Source organism: Aythya marila (assembly GCF_965140915.1).
Source record: "Aythya marila genome assembly, chromosome: 1".
Lineage (NCBI taxonomy): Eukaryota > Metazoa > Chordata > Aves > Anseriformes > Anatidae > Aythya > Aythya marila.
Window position 1 is genome coordinate 115,122,196 of NC_139042.1, and position 19,211 is coordinate 115,141,406.

A 19,211-nucleotide genomic window follows, 5' to 3' on the forward strand; every position below is an offset into this window, starting at 1 on the left:
AAGAGGGCAGAGAAATGACCACTATGCAATTCCAAAAGCTGCCATAAAGAGCTTTCGTTCAACATTTCGTGGTCTTGAAAAATGTTCACCAAACTGCAGGCAAGTTGATAATAAGAAAACCCAACACTGACAAGAATCACTGAATCCTTAAAATAGTTTCAGCTGGTTCTTGCTTGGGAGGGTTTGGCATTCCAAAATTTTAAACATCTGCTAGAAGCAGCCCTAAGAGTTACCTGATCTACAGAAGACAAGACTGATACCAAAAAAAAAGAAGAGGGGAGGGGAGGGGAGGGGAGGGGAGGGGAGGGGAGGGGAGGCGAGGCGAGGCGAGGCGAGGCGAGGCGAGGCGAGGCGAGGCGAGGAGAGTTAAACTAGGACCCTGGGATATTGTAAACAGGCACTCAGAAACATCAAGGTGAGACACCATTAGGAAATATCAGCATTACTGTGAAGACAATTAGTGAAATTTCATTTTACATAATACAGTTCCCCAGAGCTGACCTCACATAGGTGAGTTCCTCTCAGCTGCTGATGGAGAGGAATTAATACAATGACACCAACAGCAATCAACTGCCAAAGAGTGAAAGAAAACGGAGAAACAGCAACAGCAGTGGCACCAGGCTGCTGCTCACCTACAACTGGCCGTGGGAATCCATCTGTTTACCACTTCTGAAGTGAACAGCTATTTTAACAGCTTGCTAACCTGCCTTCACCATAGAAACGCTAGTGGCATACACAGAATCTGATTTATTGAAATGCTGGCCTTTCCTATAGGCTTGTCCGCATGCTAATTTCTTTTTATTATTTTTTTATGTTTTTATTTATAAATTTCACATGGGTGAAAAAAATCATCTAGTGACACATTTAGCTATGAAAGTCTGTGACATCCTTCCTGATCTAACGTTTCTTGGTTAAATCAATGACAGTAACAATAATATGAGAATAAAAATGTCTTGCATCAGCAGTAACTCCACATGCCCAAGGCCTCAAGACCATAACGATACCATCAGTACTTCACGGATGGACCTGGAGTCTTACACCTGCAAGTGTCTGGCACTGCTACAGCCAGTCCGTGCCTGAAGGAGGATCACTTTTGCATTCACTGGCATTTGGTATTCACATTCAGGCTGCTGTTGTTCAGCCGCATCATTTCTATGCTCGCAGCTGCAGTTTAAAACGTTTTCCTCCATAGGCCTTAACCACTCAAAACCACAGAGAATCTGCTCATCTGACACAAGCAAAGCTACAGCTCTTTCACACAAAGTCACCAGGTTAGATTTCACACAGAAGTAGATGAAAGACACAGAAATTAAAAGAAGCATTTTACCACCTGACAATTGCAGAATAAGAGATTTGGTTTGTAAGAAAGGGCTTAGCTGTTACTCAAAATACAATTTTTTGGTGCGACTTTTACTGCAACGGGTGTTGATGGGGTCTGTTCATATTCCTTATCTGGAAGCCCAACCCAATATGTTCAGATGGAGTTTGCCAGTATAACTGCCATGGTGGCCTCAGTCTCCTGACACCTCATTTCCCACCATTTAGACCTTTTACACTTCTTTAAACCTGTGCACAGCAAGCAGGGGGAGAAGACTCCTGGATCCAGAGCTCAGCACTCAGCTGGTGTCCTGTCAAACCAGCGTAAATGAACCCAGCTCCATGGGTGACCAAGGAAGTGGCTTGGGATGCTCTGGCCTCTGGAGTGAGAGCAATGATGCTTTGCTTAAATGTGGTCCTGATCCTGCAGCCTTCCCCATCACACACCTGCTGACCTAGGTGAAATGATACGGGCAAGGTAACTGCACAAGCCAGTGCTGTGTTCATTGGAGCTGACGATGTCTTCAGTAATTATGGAAAAAGAAAATGTAAATATTTGGTAACTTTTCATTTTTTTCCCTCTAAGAAAGAAATTCAACAATGTGGTAAGAGCCTTTTAAGTTAAGGCAAGTTAAGGCTTAGTACAGGTTAACACCAACAGTGTAGGTCTGTCAGGCAGTGCTGACGTTCTGCTTGTTTTTTTTAAAAAAAAGTCAGCACACAATTTCAAAGTACGTTAGTTGCTGTAACGAGCCAGGCTACAAAATAAATCCGGCCAAATCCCCATAAACATTGAAGCTGTTCTCAGTAACAAACTGTTAGGAGAAGGAAATAATTGACCGTATTTCAAACAACTGCTGGGTTCCTGGCACTGGTGCTGCTCTGGCTTTTCTACAGAAAGCCAAGGGGGAAGAAGGGCATGGGGAGCTGAGCTTTGCTGCTTTACCCATGTTGCTGCAGGATCTCACCTCATTTTGCCTCTCTCTTTGCAGAAGCTGCAGCTGATGTTCAGCCATGGCCAGAGAAAATTGTTGTTAAAAATGCTACGAATCAAAGAATGCTCTTTGCAGATTTTTCAGAGCTGTGAAACAGCTCAGGAAGGTCTGAGACAGCTCCCATCCTACCGAAAATAAGTGGGAGGTTTGAAATTCATGTCAATCAAGTTTTAAGCCACACGAGTGAAAAAAAAAAAAAAAAAGAGGGGAAAGGCAAGATGACTGAAAGGGAAGGTGAGAAATTCCTAAAGTGAAGCTTGACATGCCCAACTTCCAGTAAGATAAATAGAACCCCATCTTCTGAGAGATTTTCTGCCATTCTGTATTGGCTTGAGTATTGTTATTCTAACTGCATTTCTGTGGTTTTGTTTTTAAAGTCAAAAATAGTAAAAAAAATTACTGTTCCTGCAAAGCATTTGGAGGTACTTTCTGAATTCTCAGAATTTTTATTTAAGAATATAGTTTTGTCTCATTATTAAAGATGCTTTTAAATCCCTGATGGCCACCCTTAAGTGTCAATTACAGAATTGTTTTGCTGAGGTGGAACTGCACATGCTTATTTTTTGCCTAGTGTTTTTTTAAAACTAGCTGCATATTAACAGAGTCTGTGAATATGCATCTGCTGCTTTTCCATTTACTGTATTATATTATGGTATTTTCATTATTCTTGTACATGAAACATGTACCATGCATACAACACACAGATTTGTTATTTTAAAAATGCATCTGCATATATGCTGCTCGAAAATGCCAAAATAAGGACACAGCCCTACAGATAACCTGGAGGTTTTTGTTCTTCTGGGCACCTGATGACCAAGGTAAGCCATTTTGCCATCAACTAGATTGAGAGATCTATAAAAAATAAATATTCTTTCCGCTCGCTCCTTTATGAATAACCAAGTGCACAGCACACACTGAGCGCGCCGTGCAGCTGTCAGAACTCCTGCCAGTAAACAAGAGGCGTTCCATGCAATTTTTATGGAAGTGCCATAAAAGACTGGATGGATCGCATCATTATGCTTCTAGGGTTGTGTCTGAGCAAAATTCTGCTTTACTTTTATCAGGACTTCTAATGAGCGCCCTGTGTTTCTGCTGCTCACACAGCCTGGACCCAGGAAAGCCGTAGTGCCCTGAGGACAGACCGTCCTCTTCAGGTGTGCTCCTCAGTGCTGAGCAGGACAAGGTCTGTCCAAGTGCTGTGCTCAGGCTTACCAGTGCTGCTGTGATAAAAAACACATTGTGTCCCCTGAAGCAGGTGGTATCTACACTGGACACACCAATGTGGCAGTCTTGGGGTGCTGTGGCACTGCTGGCTGTCACCATCCTGCCTCACATCTACTGTCGGGCTGCTGCATGTGTCACGGTGTGATCCTAGCAGACCACTAGGCTGTGAACCTGTGCTGATACCTGCCAACAGACAGCCTGGCCCAGCGATCTGCAGTCATACTTCTTGTATGCCATACACTGTCTGAGATCATTGCCAGTGTGGATTTCTGCATGAAAATTAAGCATATCTTCCGTTTAAAAGACTTGATTCCAGAGCTGAATTAACCATATCCTAAATATGGCACACTACAGAGAGTTACTAGTAAAGATGCTTTGGAAAAAATAATGTACCAAGATGAAACAGTCGCACACCGAAAGCTTCCACACATTCCTTTCCAGAGTAAAACTATGCCTCATGACAGCCAAGTGCAATATATTTTCTTGAAACACAGCAGGAAGAATATGCTTAAGTACTGATTAAAATAATGGCAAACACTTGGCATTATTATGAAGTGCATACAGAGAAACGCTTGTTATCAACACTTATGCCATGTGCCAAATGCATCTGCCATCTAGAAGCTACCAGGATGCTTTGAAACTGCATCACCTCCCAAGTAGCTCACGCATTCCTTCTGACCAAAAAATCATCACTACAGTCACTGAAGCAAAACATGGCATCCGTTCTAAGCCACGGGCTAGAGTTTCAATTTCTGGCAAATCTCACTCTTGAAAAGTGAACTTCTTGAAGACAGTAACCCATCTGCTGCGATGGTGATTTGCCTGACTCCTTACTTCCTACAGAAAACACTGCTCTCCAAGCCAAAACAGAGGCTCGCTTTGTTGCAGTACCGTGTCAGTCTCCGCAGACAGTTCACATCGCTGCTCTGACTGAGTACGCGTTGCGCCAGTGGCTCTCCAACTACTGCCTGCTGACACCTGGCTGCTCATGAAGGGCTGATGTTTCCATCTGGTTCCCACCTAGATTTGTTTCATTTTGTTTTGACAGAAAAATGTATCTGTCAGAGCAGCTGCAGGCAAGAAGACATCCCAGCTGCCTGCACGAAGCTGTGGTGGCACTGAAACGCTCAGCTGTCCTGAGAGGGCTGCGAGGTTTGTGGGGCTGAGCTGTCGGGGCAGCCTCTCAAGGCAAGAGCCTCCCTCTGCCGGAGCCCTGCTTCAAGACAGACTCTGCAATTCGGAGCCCCTGCAGGGCCTGCCCGAGGGGAAGAAAGGGTGCTGAGAGCGAGCTGGCGAGAGCCTAACCAGGCAGAAGGTTCCTTCAGATGGTATCAGCCTTACCCAGGCTGCTGCAAGCCTGATGACTCAAGGCAGGGTAGGCCCTGAGGCCCTGTAACTCATCCCAAGCTGCCACTGAGGTCAGTAGCTTTGCAAGACTGAAAATTACATTAACTCGAGGCCCTGGATTTAGCATAACGTGCATGGCTCAGAGCTAGCCCTGCAGGCAGACCGGGTGGCATCCAAGAGCAGTATCACTGGGCACCAGAAACTAGTGCCATACACCACTGACAGACTATGAGCATCTGACTTTCAATTTAACTCCCGTGAGATGTTTTCATTAAACCACAGTGATACGACAGCAGTATTTGGGAGGGTCCCATCTGGAACAGAAATACCCTCACAGGAAACTTTCAGAGGTTTCTAACTGAGATACTAGGCCTTGAAACTTCTGGCAACACGCTGCCGAGACCTCCAGCAGCAGTATGGTTTTAAGAATCCACTCAGGAAGACATCAAGGAATCGCTGTTCTTTGTACTTGGAAAGCCTGAGGTGAAAACACCAGTCATAACTCCAGCTGCTGACTAGGTAACTACAGACTAACTGGGTAACTCCTACAGGGCTCGGCAGGAAGGTAACCAAGTCTCAGAATGACCTGACCTGGGCCTGATGGCCTGCCGTGAGCAGGAAGCCTTGGGTGGGCCATACACGCAGTATCTTATATTAAGATAGGCTCCAAATGCTTCCTTTAAATCAGGACATCTCCTGGGAACACGTTTTTTCATATGCCTGGGGGAACTTAGGGTTATCCATGGCTGCACAGGACCTCTGAGGGCAGAGCCACCAAGTGCCTCCATAGCATGGCTGTTGGGACAGCCACGGCCTCAGAAAGCAATGAGAAAACCTGGAAGACATTTTCCTGTAAGCCATGCAGACAGACTGAATTAAAGTACCAGGTGTTTGCATTTAGCAAAACACATTTTTTGCCAATGTAAGTGGTTTGATTTTTGGGGTCTGTTTCAACTAGTTCCTCTTGTTTCACAGGCCAACAAATAGGCTGAATTATTTATTTGTATGGAACAAACTTTTGGTATTGATTTATATAGGCTGGATTTTCAACCAGAGTTTCAGCTGGGGTACAGACAGGTACATCCTGTGCTAATTTACTTCTGCTGAAGATCTAACACACCTTCCCTTGCCAGGCAGTAACTAATGAAGGGCAGCTGAAATCTAGAGCACATTTTAAGTGCAACTGTATTAGAGCTCAGTTTCTTACTGTTTCTGTGCCAAGAACAGTCCACAAAAAGAAGTTCACACTGAATAGATGGTAGGCGTTATATCTTACAGGTTTTATTTTTGAAAACAAAACAAAACATAACTTTGCAGCAGATATAGAAACGTTATCTCGTATTTTGTTACAAAGTGCTAGTGTCCTCCTGAAGAACCGGCAGTTCCACGCGCTATGTAATGGTTATGCTATGCTCAAGTATAATTTGTGCCTCACTTAATATTTTCACACTTAAAAAAAAAAAAAAAAAAAAAAGAGGTCTGCTTCAGAGCAGGATTAGCTGCACGTTAAAAAAATGTGATGAAAAATGGTAATAATCTAACAAATAGAATCTATGGAGAATGTTGTAATGCCTGGCAGAAGCACGCTGCCTTAGGAGGAGGAGGATGTCTTTCTGCCCTGCGCCTCCAAGTGGAAACTGGTCTCACCTGACAGGTAAAAGAGTGCCAGTGCAATGCCTTGCAGCTGCAAGAAGCCACACGAGAGCTGGGTAACAAACCAGATCTGGATGTGCTGGGAGTGAGCTGCATTATGCAGATGCTTTGTTGGAAGAACAAAATGAGAGCAGATTAAAAAAAGGTGGGAGTTTGAATATGGAAAATGACTAACTTTTAAGGTAATTTGGTAATTAAAAAAAAAAAAGTGACTTCAATGTCCCTGACTGGGCATACTATACTGAGAGAGTATCTTCACTTGTGAGATTTCTTGCAGCATCAGAGCTCTTCTCTCCCTTCCCCAGGTATGATCACTGCATGGCTAATGCTGAAGCTCCTCCATTCCTGGTATTTCTCTGCAGACCACTGATGCACACCCAGTAAAGGCAGTGCAAGATTGCATACGTTTCTTCTTCCCTGAGTAAATGGCACACAATTGGCAGGAAAAAAAAAAAAAAAAAGCAAACCGAACAAACCAAAGGGTAAAGGCTTCCCTTCTGCTACTTTTGACTCAGAGACGAGTTCTGCTCCCAGATGAACAACTGGTTTCTACTGGTTTCGTGCAGGCTGTACTTGGGTCTTCTTGTGATCCTTGCAATCAAGCAATCTTCAGGTGTCCAAGGACAGGGAAAGACAAGATCTCCCACAGTCTAATTTTCCAGCCTAAACAAAGAAAGGTAAAACATAGGGGTAGAACAGAGGCCTAGTTAAACAAGTTTCCAAAGCAGTGGGGACCTTTAAGTTTATATACTGATGATGTTTACTACTTATTTCTAAAACAGAAGACATTTCTGAGGAAGTTCTCTTCGTGTCCAAAGACCGAAAATGTAGCAAGGACTTCTTTATGTGAGATGACTTCATTTATACTTGTGTGGGCTATAAATGAGCTTTCCAATTGCGTGAAGAAAAAATCCAGAAACACAAAGTGGAAACCTGGAAAGCTTAGAAGAAAAGGCAAACGCTTTTCCCACAGCCTAACTACACTGAGTCCTGTCTCTCCCTATTCCACAATCTCCAGCTTTATGCCAGTATAAATCCAATGAATTCTGTGGCACTATTTGTCTGTGGATCTTTCCAACAATGTCAAAAGTGCTGAACCAAGCTCAGAATTTAAAACAAATAAAATGGAAGCTCCCATGTTTAAGCAAGAATAAAGGGGCATTAGTCCTTTGTAAAATACACAGCGTTTTTATTGTCATGTAGATTTGAACGGATGATCTGACGGGAAACTACAGCTTACAGTTCTGAGGATTCTCCTCTGGTTTTTGGCATCTTCCATTTCCAGATGGGAAATGAGCTTGTTTCTTTTTAAGTATAAAAAGAAAAAAAACAAAAACAAAAAAAAAAACCAACAAATTCATACTCTAGCTAAAAACAAATTCTGCAAATACTATTAACTCAGCCATATGGTAAAGTAAACAATCACTTGATAGTAAAGCAGGTGAATTATCAAAGAAGCTCTGTTTTAATAGTATTTATTTGCAATCATTAGTTTTAAGTGGGAAACTGTTTACAGGCACACACTAGATAACCAAAATAGAATGAACATAAAGAGATCTATTTGAAGGTCCTTTTCAAATATTTCAAATATTTTATTAAATATTTTATTCAGTTTCATGATCACAGTTTAATGTATTCTAGCATGTTATACACATGACTTAACATGTGCACTTTAAAATATCAAATTAGATAGAGGTTTTGAAGAAAGCATGACATTTTATAAATGTGCTTATTGACTTTTAACTACACACATCTTAGAAGGCAGTAGCTCCGTTATACCACTTATGGAGATGAACTATTATAAGGCATGTTTACACCAAGCTTTGGAAAGAATAAAGCCAAATACTGGGTCAAAATTTAGTGGAATTATGTATGAGAGTAAAAGTTGAAGGATTGGGCCCTAGGAAGAGAGATCAGAGCAAATCAGTTGTGTTAGAGCTGTGAACACAGACTGGTGATGGAAAGCAAGCACTGCTGAGGAAGAAGGTTTTCACAGCGTCTGAACTTTCTTCAGACATTTCTGAAATCACACCTTATGGTGTAATGTGAAAGGAAGAGAATGAAATCTACCAAGAAAGTTCGAAAACTGTTGTCTGAGAAACCTCGTGTTGTTTTATGAACTGAGGTGGGAATGCTTTTATAGAGGTAACGTCTTGCAAGTCCCTGCACACTAATGTGTGTGTGTGTGCACATGCATACACATACACGGAGGACACACATCTCTCTCTCTCTTTTGTCACCTCCAAACCACGGATCAAAGTGTTGCAGTGCATGGGAGAAAATAAAGTTTCAGTTGTACGGGTTAGAAGATCAGATTAGACCACTACATTCAGAAGCCCGGTTAGTTAGCCTGTACATTGTGTCAGCAGATGTATTTTTTCCAGTAGAGTACAGTGTGGGTCTGCTGGCATACCGTAACAGTCAGGACCCAGAAATGACAATATCATTCTTTGGAAGAACTCAACAAGTGTTCCGCTATTGCATGTGCTTTAAAACTCCGTGCCAATGAAGACCCTAGGTCAAAATATCACGCCTCAGCCAGAAACACCACGCAAGCCCAAGCTCAACTCTGAGAGCACAGTGGTCCATAATCGGGGCTCCTGCACTGCCGCAGTGCAAACAACAACGCTACCCCTCAAATAAGGATGGTTTTAAGCGTAAGCTTAGGTGTGTTGCTGAGTGGAGATCTCAAGTCAGCTCTTCCTAGGTGTCTGTCTTAGAAGAATCAGTGGGAGAACATAAAATATACATCCATTTGATAAGCTTCTTCAAAGTTGTCGGTTCAGTAGAAAATACTGAGTATATAAGTGATTATAATAGCAGTTAGGTGAGAGAATAAACGTCACTGCGCCTTTTAATTGGGAAATACAGGGGAGGAGGCAAAAGTCTTTCACAGCCTAAATGCACTCATTCGCGGTTCTCAGTGTCCTGAAAGTGACTCAGCGTTCTGGCAGCCTTGGATGGTAGCTCCACAATATGTACAAGGTAAGGAGAATGCCACAAATAGTACAAAACATGGCAAACAGACCTATGAACTCTACGATCTAGCAAACAAGCACGGCAAACAAACAGCATCTACGGGATGATGTACGGTATACAACACAAAAGTTGCACAGTTATGTTTCCTCGTGGAATTAGGATTGCAAACGTAAACTCCAGAATAATTTTCAAGAGCAGCATGTGGCTTACTGCGTGACCACCGGGAATATCTGAAGTCCACCACCTGACCAGCACTTCATTTCTGCTGTTACAAAACCCCATCCCGCTGAGCCAACTAGTAGGCCCGTGTCCTGCAACCCATATGACTATGGCAGAGGTTAAACAAAAGTGCTCCAGCAACACAGTTTGGCTACCACTGTATGTTCAGCCTTACGTTGTCAGCTCTGTATAGATGTTGCTTTGGGGAAGTAAAGCATACAGTGATATACAAATGGTATCAGTGGCTGAAAAGATTACATGATCAAGCCTGAAAGCAAGTGGAAGTTAGCGAAAGTAGTCTTTTAGGAGAGGTAGCCATATTACACTCAGCATTCAAAAACGGGAGTGCACTCAAAGAAACAGCATACATTATAGGCTCTTGTAGACCCGTGATGTTTCTGTCTTTTCTACTGTTTTTTTTTTTTTTTTTTTTTTTTTTAATGTTGCAGAATGTACACACACGCACGCACACACACCATATATATCTTTTCCTAACTCCCCTTTGTTGCCACAACTTCACCCTACTGAGAACAAAGGCCAGCTTTCCTTTTATCTCCTCCTTGCTGTCCCATGTCTACAACTGTAGCCTTCAGCCTGCTCCAGTATTTGTACAGTAGCTAAAAAGGCAGCAGAAAGTGAAACTGCTTCAATTTAATATCCTGTTCCAAAAGACGGCATCCAAACTGTAAGGCATTCCCTGTTACAACTCCCTCGGGTTTCTACTCGACACAGGCTGCAGAGTGCTCCTCAGCCTGGTGCTACGCAGGTCTCCTTCACCCCAACAGTGAAGACCAGCAGTGCAACCTGCACACCAGTTCACGTGCTTCTACCTGTCCCTTGCTCCTGTGCCCCTTTCCAACAACAACGCTCATCGCTTCGATGTCAAAAGTCATGCACCAATGCTATAAAATAGAAACCCAAACTAACGAGAAATCCTTTGCTCATGACTTTGGGATATTGTATTAGTATAAAAGAGCATTCAGTCATCTTAAATAAATATATTCTATTTCTGAAATCACAGCACATTCAAGGGGTAATTCCTGCCATATGCAGAGCATGAAGTAATCACTATGGATGTTTTTGATTGATTTGGTCTAATATCTGGAAAATAACCTACTGTGGGGATAAGAATCTGCATCTCAAATGTTCTGCAGAACATTTTTCCCATATGTATATACAGTACTAGAACAATTAAGAAGACATTACAGTAAATTTCTCCCAGCTGCTTAGATCTGTAGCTTCGGTTACGACAATATATTCTCTATACCTTGAAACTATATATGAAGTATCAAAGGTCACTAAATAAATAAAAACTAAGGAAAACTGGGACAGTACTGCATTTTACACTTGAGACAAGATTCCCCACTCCCATGGATAAGTGATAGAGGACGACTACGGTAATTGCTTTTCTTTTTTTTTTTTTTTTAAAGAAAGATTTATACACAGGTTCAGATCCAGAAAATAATGTGAAATGCATAAATATTGATAGCTTTAGCTAAGTTAAAACGGGTTCAGTAAAGTATGATACAACATATTCAGAATAAACAAAGCAGAAAAGCATCATATTTTGGTTTGCTTGAGATATACATAAGGTGCAACAATTTCTTCTCTAGAGGCATTTGTGGACAATGTGTTAACGGGTAACAGTGTTTGCTGGTATACTGAAGTACACACAATAGCAATATGATTTTCCAAAATGAAAGCAGCTGAAATTAATAAAAATTAAAACAAAACAAACAAGGAAAAAAACCCAACCCCAATACAGTAAGATATTGGTCTGAAATTTTTGTTGTGCTAACAGACTTTGTTACCTGAAAATACTGATACCCCTTCTAGTAGATTCAGGGAAAATTCTAGCTACTGAAATCAAGACGTCACTCAGAGAACCAACAAAGGCAAATGCCTAGTGAACTATAAAGCTTTGCAGGATTTCTGCTACTCTCAGTGCCTAATCGCTTAAAAATTAAGCATATCTACAAAAAGGTTTATAAGTATCTGAAAACAGTCATATCCAGTAAACTGACCCAACCCTACCCCCTCTCTAAGGGAAAGTCAAGGAAAAGCAGATCAAGTAAGATATTAATTCATATAGAAAAAAGTAATTTTCTGTTTCTTTTAAAAAAGGTACCATTAATATACAGAAATATCTTCAGGAACAATATTGAAATTTAAATTGAGGAAGAATGGGGTGCTTTGACAAAAATATATCTACTCTAAAGGTTTCTAGAGAAATAAGTTAGTACCATTGTCAACGTGAACGGCCTGCACTGTAACATATTTGGATTTCAGCTAATTATAAAGTGGTCCAAAACTCCAACAGCCACCTTGCTGTGACCCAATAGTTTTAAGTCTTAAGTTTTTTCCTGTCTTGTTAAAATAACTTATAAAACTTTAATAAAATCTTATTAAAAATACTGCCATAGGCTGCAATGGCATTTGAGGGGCTCTTAGTCATATGTTCACCTGAATTTTTAAAAAGCCTTTTCACTGACTCATTGGCTCTTAAATTTTGTTGTTCTTTTGCTGTTGTTCCCTTCTTCCAACACATGCATCTTTGATGGTGCTGTTTTAGTGAGACTTTCCAAGCTGTCCGCCCTATGTCAAACCTTTAATCCTTTGTTCCAACTTGTGTGGTATGTTGTGTGTTGTTTCCCAACAATGAACCAAAGACTTTCACTTAACTACAACAATGAAAGGCTAAACCTAGCAAGCATTAATAGAGTTACTGTCCATATGGCTATTACATCAAATTAGTTACAAAATAACCCCAAAACACATTATCAATTCAGTCAAGTATAAATAAGAATGCCTGATAGAATGATGTAAACTCGCATCTTTTAAAGACTTAATTCAAAGAACTTCAAACTCAATCTAATACTATCAAAAATTCAGCCAGTATGACGAAGACTAATAGAAAATTATTGCTGGAGTCCAATTTGGTAAATTGTTGTGCTACAATGCAAAAAGTAGGGAAACATCTTGTGCTATTGAAGAAGTACCCTGTTGAATTTGTAGCTTTAGATTAGTTACTAGTGATCGTTTTGCATCTGTTGGTAGGAATCAATGCTTGGTTATACAATAGTGTAAGTCAAAATAGTGAAGATAACAGGCCAAGTGATACACTCGGCCTGGCTTTTGGGATGTATTTATGAGAGCAAACCACAAAAATTCAACATAAGCAAAGACAGAAACTGGCAGATGGATCTGTTTGGTAGTCTGAATTCCGTCAAACATTATTCTTCAGTTGTAGTTTATCTGCATAACACTTGCCCCTTGACCAACACAAACTGTAATTGGCCCTTTAGAAAAACTCTGAAGCCGACTGAGACTGTGCATAGTAACTACAACAACGCCAGTGTTTGCAAAATGTAAAAGGTACGCGTATCAGTGTACATGTATATTGAAAAGTCATGCTTTTAGGTTCTTCAGAATGGTGAAATAATACTAAGGTCACTTTTGAAAAACATATTTGCAGAACTTTTTGTTTACAGGAAAGTTTCACCAAGTCACTCAGATATCTATGCAAAAATAAAGGAACCCTCCAAGGCATAAAAGACAAGTCAATTATCTGCAGTATTTTTCTTTTCCATACACCACTCCTTTTTCTAATGCACATCATCCTGGTTATTCAAAGCTAAATTAAAAAGAAACAAAACCCAAACATAGCCTGTCAGAATTTTTGCCAGTAAACTCTACCACTCTGGTGGCGAATATAAAAGTGCAGAACATCTGGACCACGTGGCTGCCCAAACACCGCTAACAATGGTACATCTGTCCAGGCTGCCTTGAGTTCTCTGGAACAGGTTTTAAATTCATTCTACAATATAAACGTAGGCATAACCTATTAATATAAACCATCTTAGAACTTAAATCTTCATGTACAAAAATGACTAAGAATATCTAATAATAACTAGTGCAGTGCGTCAGTGTTTTCGTTGTTGTTGTTTTTTTTTTCTTTTTTTTTTTTTTTCATTTTCATTGAACTAGGTATTATATGAAACTAGTTGCCATACTCTCTGGTTGGTAAAAGAGATGCTGTGTGAGCTAACAGTAAAGGCAGCCTTCTTCACATCAACCACCTATTTACTGTTTAAAAGCCTTCAATAGAAAGCAAGCTCTGGGATCATTCCATTTCTCTTCATTAATAGACAAATAATATCACCCTCCTACACACTGGGTTCCGATTTGAGGACCTGGCCCAAGTTGCTAATGTCTGGCTTCCAGTGAATTCTGGGCCACTCAGAGCAATAAGCACTTGCTTGCAGTCTATAGTTTCCATCACATGGACTGACTAGCTTCCCTTGGTAAAGACAAGGCTAGGATATTAGGTAAAGCACAATGTTTTACAATAAAGTGGAGCTTCACTGGTCAGCGCAGGAAATAAGCACTGGAGCCTGAGACATTTCATTTGGCTGTCCATCATGTGGGAGAGGTGTGGCCCTCTGACTTCTGCAAAAGAAGAAAAGAAAAGCCACCCATCATTATTGGGAGCACGGGAGTTGCTTTTAGCAGACTAGAGAGGACAGAAAGCAGCACATGATATGGTTTAACACCCAATATGGTTTATAACACCATAACTCCCTACTGCTACAGGTGTCCACACACTGCTGGATTTGTGCTCTTTGTATAGGTATTCCTGCAACGGTAAGAAAATATCCTGAGGACAACCTGCAATACAATGCAAAGTCAAGCAAAACCAAGTCTTGATGGTATTTGACTACCCGAAACAAAATGCATGGCCGAAGAGTACGTTACGAGCACACAAGTGCTGTTACTCGTTTTCTAAGTGAGTGGCTTCAGCCCTCAGAAGCAGAGAGTGCAGCTCATGTGTAGCAAAAGATGGCAAATGCGGAGAGGCGTGTGTCACGTTAATGAGAGTCAATAGCCAGCTTTCAAGCAATATGGAAACATACCCACCAGCAGAGTTACACGTTGGGATTAGTCCAAGCTGCATGACTTAACACTTCATCAGCCCAGCACATCTCTTTCATTACTAGAGCCGTGTTAATTTACAAATGATCCCCTGGCACAGGATATCATAAAAATAAGCTGCACCAGAATTACGTGCTGGAAATCAGCATCAGTCATTGAAGCAGATGGACTTGGGAGAACTCCTTTGCAGCTTGCTTTTTAAAATGCATACACAAAGCACATCGCAGCCTGTTATCTAATCTCTCAAGTCAGATTCTATTTTCGTTACCTCATGTGTCACTTACAGCAATGTGAATCTGGGGCCTACTTCTTATTTACACGAAGACCACTTTACCTCACTCTGGCAGAGCTAGGACCTCTGCAGACACGTGGGCACCATCGTGCTTTCCACACCAGGGGTGCAGTGCAGTAGCCTTAGCACAAAATGCAGCTCAGGCTCACAAGTGCTTAACCAGGGCACTCTACCCAGAGCTAAACAGAAACATTCATATGAAAACCATGTTGTCACTTCCAGAAAAGCTCTAATTGCACTTAGAAAGGAGTCTGGCTTCCAAGGCCTAAGGCTTTGCAAAATTATTTAATAATTGAATTCAGATGCTGAAAAAACACATCAAGCAAACCTCTAATGCTATTCTTCCCATTCCCAGTTATTTACAAATAAAGAAGTAAGCTGCAAAGATAACAAACAATCAACAGAGTAGAAGTTAGCGAGGCATCCAGCCCATCAGATTTAGGTTTCTATTTCGACTTCAATTTGCCAAGTCTGCCAGAGACGTACAGCTAAACTGCTACTGGGAAAGAGTCCCTGTTTTCATTTCCCTGGTGATTAGAAGCTGGAATTTGCAACAGCTGTTAGACATTTGCAAGTCTGGTGTTTTCAGGCCTCACAGAAGGTGCTGCATTGTGCTAACTGCACGATGGGATGACAAAACATGGGATTAGGTAGGAAGGACCCGAACAGAAAGGTATGCAAAGCATTAGTTCAAGACATTCACTTTAATGGGGAAAAATGGAACACAAAACTTTTTAGAAGAACAAACTAGACAAAAGCCTAACTAAGCAAATCCTGTCACTTTTGTGCAATTCTTGTCAGACCATCACTGGAAATCAACAAAACCACAGTGCTGCAAGGGATAGCAGAACTCACTTCCCCAAGGCTCCCTTTGTGCCTCCTAACCACAGAAGAAGACACGAATGAGTTCATACTTTTGCTGTCTTAAAGCAGAAAGATGTTTTGCAGAACTGGGAGAAACTGAGAGAAAACTTGTGGAGTTCCTTAGGTAGCCAGCCATCTGTCACATGCCATTTGCAGAGGCCGTGATGCTTTCACACCGGCCCAGGGTTTCCTCACTGACTTTGCACTCTAGGAAAGGATGGGGCATCATCTCCAACACACTGGAGCATCGAAGAACAATAGCAGGCAATTAAGAGCTAAGGAGGACTTGCTGTCATTCATCATTCGTTTCCTCCCATCACAGGTCTAGAAGGCCAGATCTGGCCATGCTGATTTGACCCAGCAGGCCTAAGGAACCTGTGCGGATGGCCTAACTCCTACACCAAGAGGACCAGCCCAAAGCAACACGCCGTTCCGTCACCCAGAACTGTTCTGCCCTGAGGACATGCTGCAGCTGCTTTGCCTCCTACACAGCAAAGCAAAAGAGTAAAAATAACGAGTTAGCTTCATTCAGTCATGTTCAGGATAAGATAAGATAAGATACGAACTTCTGCTGAAGTTACATGAAATTCTCTCCACAGTCAGGCCACAGAGACGTACAAATCAGCATGCAACAGCTATTTAAATCCACTGTTATCTGACAAATGGTGTCCAAAAATTAGAAACTCTTCATCATTAGGATCTCAAGGAGCATATTAAATGGTTTATATACAAAACTTGGGAGGCAAGCTTACTGTGGAGGATCATTTTACTGACTATTGAAGTAATTATATTGTCATGTAGGTGAAGAGTTAATACTATGAGGCTAGTGGTAGAAAACAGACATTCAGAGAAAGCACTGGAGGAAAAAACAGACCAAATTAAACACTGCATATTGCTTGCTTTCCAAACACGGTGGCAACAAGTAGAAAAGAAAACCATAAAACCGTACCTGTGTACATTTTCCATTGCTGCTACCTCTGCCAGAGCAGCTAAGCTAAAAAACGCAGACACTGCTGGCATATCTGATGTAATACTATGATTTTCTTCTGTCTCTGCATTTCTGGAGCATTCACTGTTGCAATCTGTTTCTGCACTTGAGGCTTTCTGAAGACTACTTTGTGGCAGATCTTTAGGCTTCTCCTCTGAAACAAAAGAAAGTTAAGCTTGCAAGTCTAGACAGCCCTTAAGTTCACAGCAGCACATCCACGTACTGACCAGTCTGGTGTTAACAGCATCTTTACCTTTAGGGCTTCGATTTTGCTAGTGTAATCCTATTTATGCTGCAACCTCTTCTGACCCAAGCTACCGGCAGAAGCATACTGAGGTTTATGAAGCAGTTTACTGACTTTGGATTCAGCCGAGTTTCATCCTTTAGGTCAGACAAGAGAGCTTGTGTCTCTGTGCGTGTTTAAGATGCAGAAGTCCTACAAGATTATTTTAACTGCTGAGGTCTCCTGCAAGGGCTTTTGCATTGACTGTTATATTATGGAACTTGGTTTTATGTCGTGCAACTAGCTGCAGTATAATTTCTTTGCTGGACTGGAAAGAAACCATGAAACTTAATTCTCTTTGTAATCAGCTCGTGGTTCTGAGAGAACTATCCAGGGAGAGAAGGCAGATGTGGGCAGCCAAATAAAAGAGGCTGGACTTTATGGACACACTAATCTCCCAGTTGATCGATGTCCGCATTTTATTGAATGACCTTTCTGAGCAGGTCTGAGTCTGTGCTGGCTGAACAACACTTCCCTGATAAGTTGGTTGTACTCTCATACCATCTCCAACTACTCAGTTTTAACAAAATTTAAGCTACCATTTCCTTACCCAGTGTCCCTCCTGCTGGTGACACTCGACCATCTGCTGTTCGGACCAGATGAGTGATCTTAGTTTTCCTTGCTTTCCTCTTCTGGCTCCCAACTAAAGGCTCGTGCATCATTGCTGGCTCTGGAGTGTTTAGGGCAGATATAGAAATTTTATTTTTCCAGGCAGGCTCACTGGAATTTTTGTCTTCTAAGAATATGGCTGAAAAAGAACAAAAATGCACGTTTAAATGTAGAATAACTCAACTACTGTCTATGCTCATTTACTGTTTTGCAAGCATCCACATAATGTACTAAGCCTTCCCTTTCATGTACTCTGAGCATAACCCACGGCAAGATATCACCTGGATGCTGCAGGGGGTTGAAGGGGAATAGTAGCAACAGCTCCTAAAGATGTCTGAGGAAGTTCAACTTTCTAACATTGACAAAGGAAACTGTGAGACAGGCAGCAGCATTTCAGTGGGAGCGTGGTATCAGTCAGTGTAAAATGCTCCACAACAGAAGATGCCAACAGGAAGCCAGAGGACACAACGCATTTAAGGAATAGAGAGCCCTCACGTAAGCTTATCTTAGCTCATAGCCAGAATCACAGGCAGAATTCAGAAATTCCTGAATAAGATTCTGTGATTCTGTAACCCTGACTTCTCTCTATAGTCACTACTCTGTGCTGTCTCCCTGAAGCAGAAGGAAATGCTGTCTTTTATAAAACAATAAAGCTTAAACAAAAAAACAAAACTCCAAACAAACAAAAGCCAACAAAGGCAGCAAATACGAAAGCTGAACTAGATCCCATTTGAAGATGAGAATAAAGGAAAGTAAACACAGGATAGAATCCTGTGATGGAAATGCTGCTTGCATAAAGCCAGAGTGTGAAAGGAACACTTTGAATCTTTTTCAACAGTACCGGTGTTGGCACTTCAAAGCAACTTTCCATCCTGAAGTGGAACATAATCACAAGTTTTCACCTGACTAGACACTGATTTTACTCTTATTCATGCAGAAATTGGCCAAGCAGCAATCACTGGCAGTATTTACATTTCTAAAGTCTGAGATCAGACAGATCATACAGGCATCAATTGCTTGCCAGTGGAGGAAGTTCTTCACTCAGAGGGTGGTGAGGCACTGGCACGGGCTGCCCAGAGGAGCTGTAGGTGCCCCATCCCTGGAAATGTTCAAGGCCAGGTTGGACAAAGCTCTGGGCAGCCTGGTCTGGTGGGAGGTATCGCGGCCCATGGTGGGGAGTTGGATATAAGGTCCCTTCCAACCCAAGCTGTTCTATGATCCTGTGATTTCCAGTGATTTAATAAACCATACTGCTGATACCACAGGGTAACACTAGTCCACAAATGCAATGTGGGATAGATTTTCTCTTGTAATAAAAGTATTATGAGGCCTACATCATCTGTGACTACAGAAAGACAGGGTTGGCAACAAAGGGAATACCCAGGCCATTTCTTAGAGGCTTCTCTAACCTGTTTTGAAACGGAGTACTTGTGGTATCTTCACCAAGCCCTCAGGTTGTTTTTTTCCCAGATGCACTGCCTCCTCAACGATTACATAATTTTTCCTAAT

General features: G+C 41.6%; 1 protein-coding gene across 20 annotated transcripts in view; it reads right to left on the minus strand.

Annotated features, from left to right (window-relative positions):
* Window positions 1-5,983: 5,983 nt before the first annotated feature.
* BBX (BBX high mobility group box domain containing) overlaps window positions 5,984-19,211 on the minus strand; it is a 136,646-nt gene continuing 123,418 nt past the window's right edge. For 15 of the 20 annotated variants that reach the window (XM_082754940.1, XM_082754938.1, XM_082754943.1 and 12 more), the window contains 3 exons: window positions 17,644-17,841; window positions 16,772-16,964; window positions 10,148-14,183 (listed from right to left, as the gene is read on the minus strand). In XM_082754940.1, coding sequence (XP_082611066.1) covers window positions 14,096-14,183; window positions 16,772-16,964; window positions 17,644-17,841 — 479 coding nt within the window. In that variant the 3' untranslated portion in view covers window positions 10,148-14,095. Of the gene's footprint in view, window positions 7,200-10,147; window positions 14,184-16,771; window positions 16,965-17,643; window positions 17,842-19,211 lie in introns of those variants that run through there. The other 5 variants (XM_082754937.1, XM_082754932.1, XM_082754935.1 and 2 more) reach the window with 3 other exon arrangements.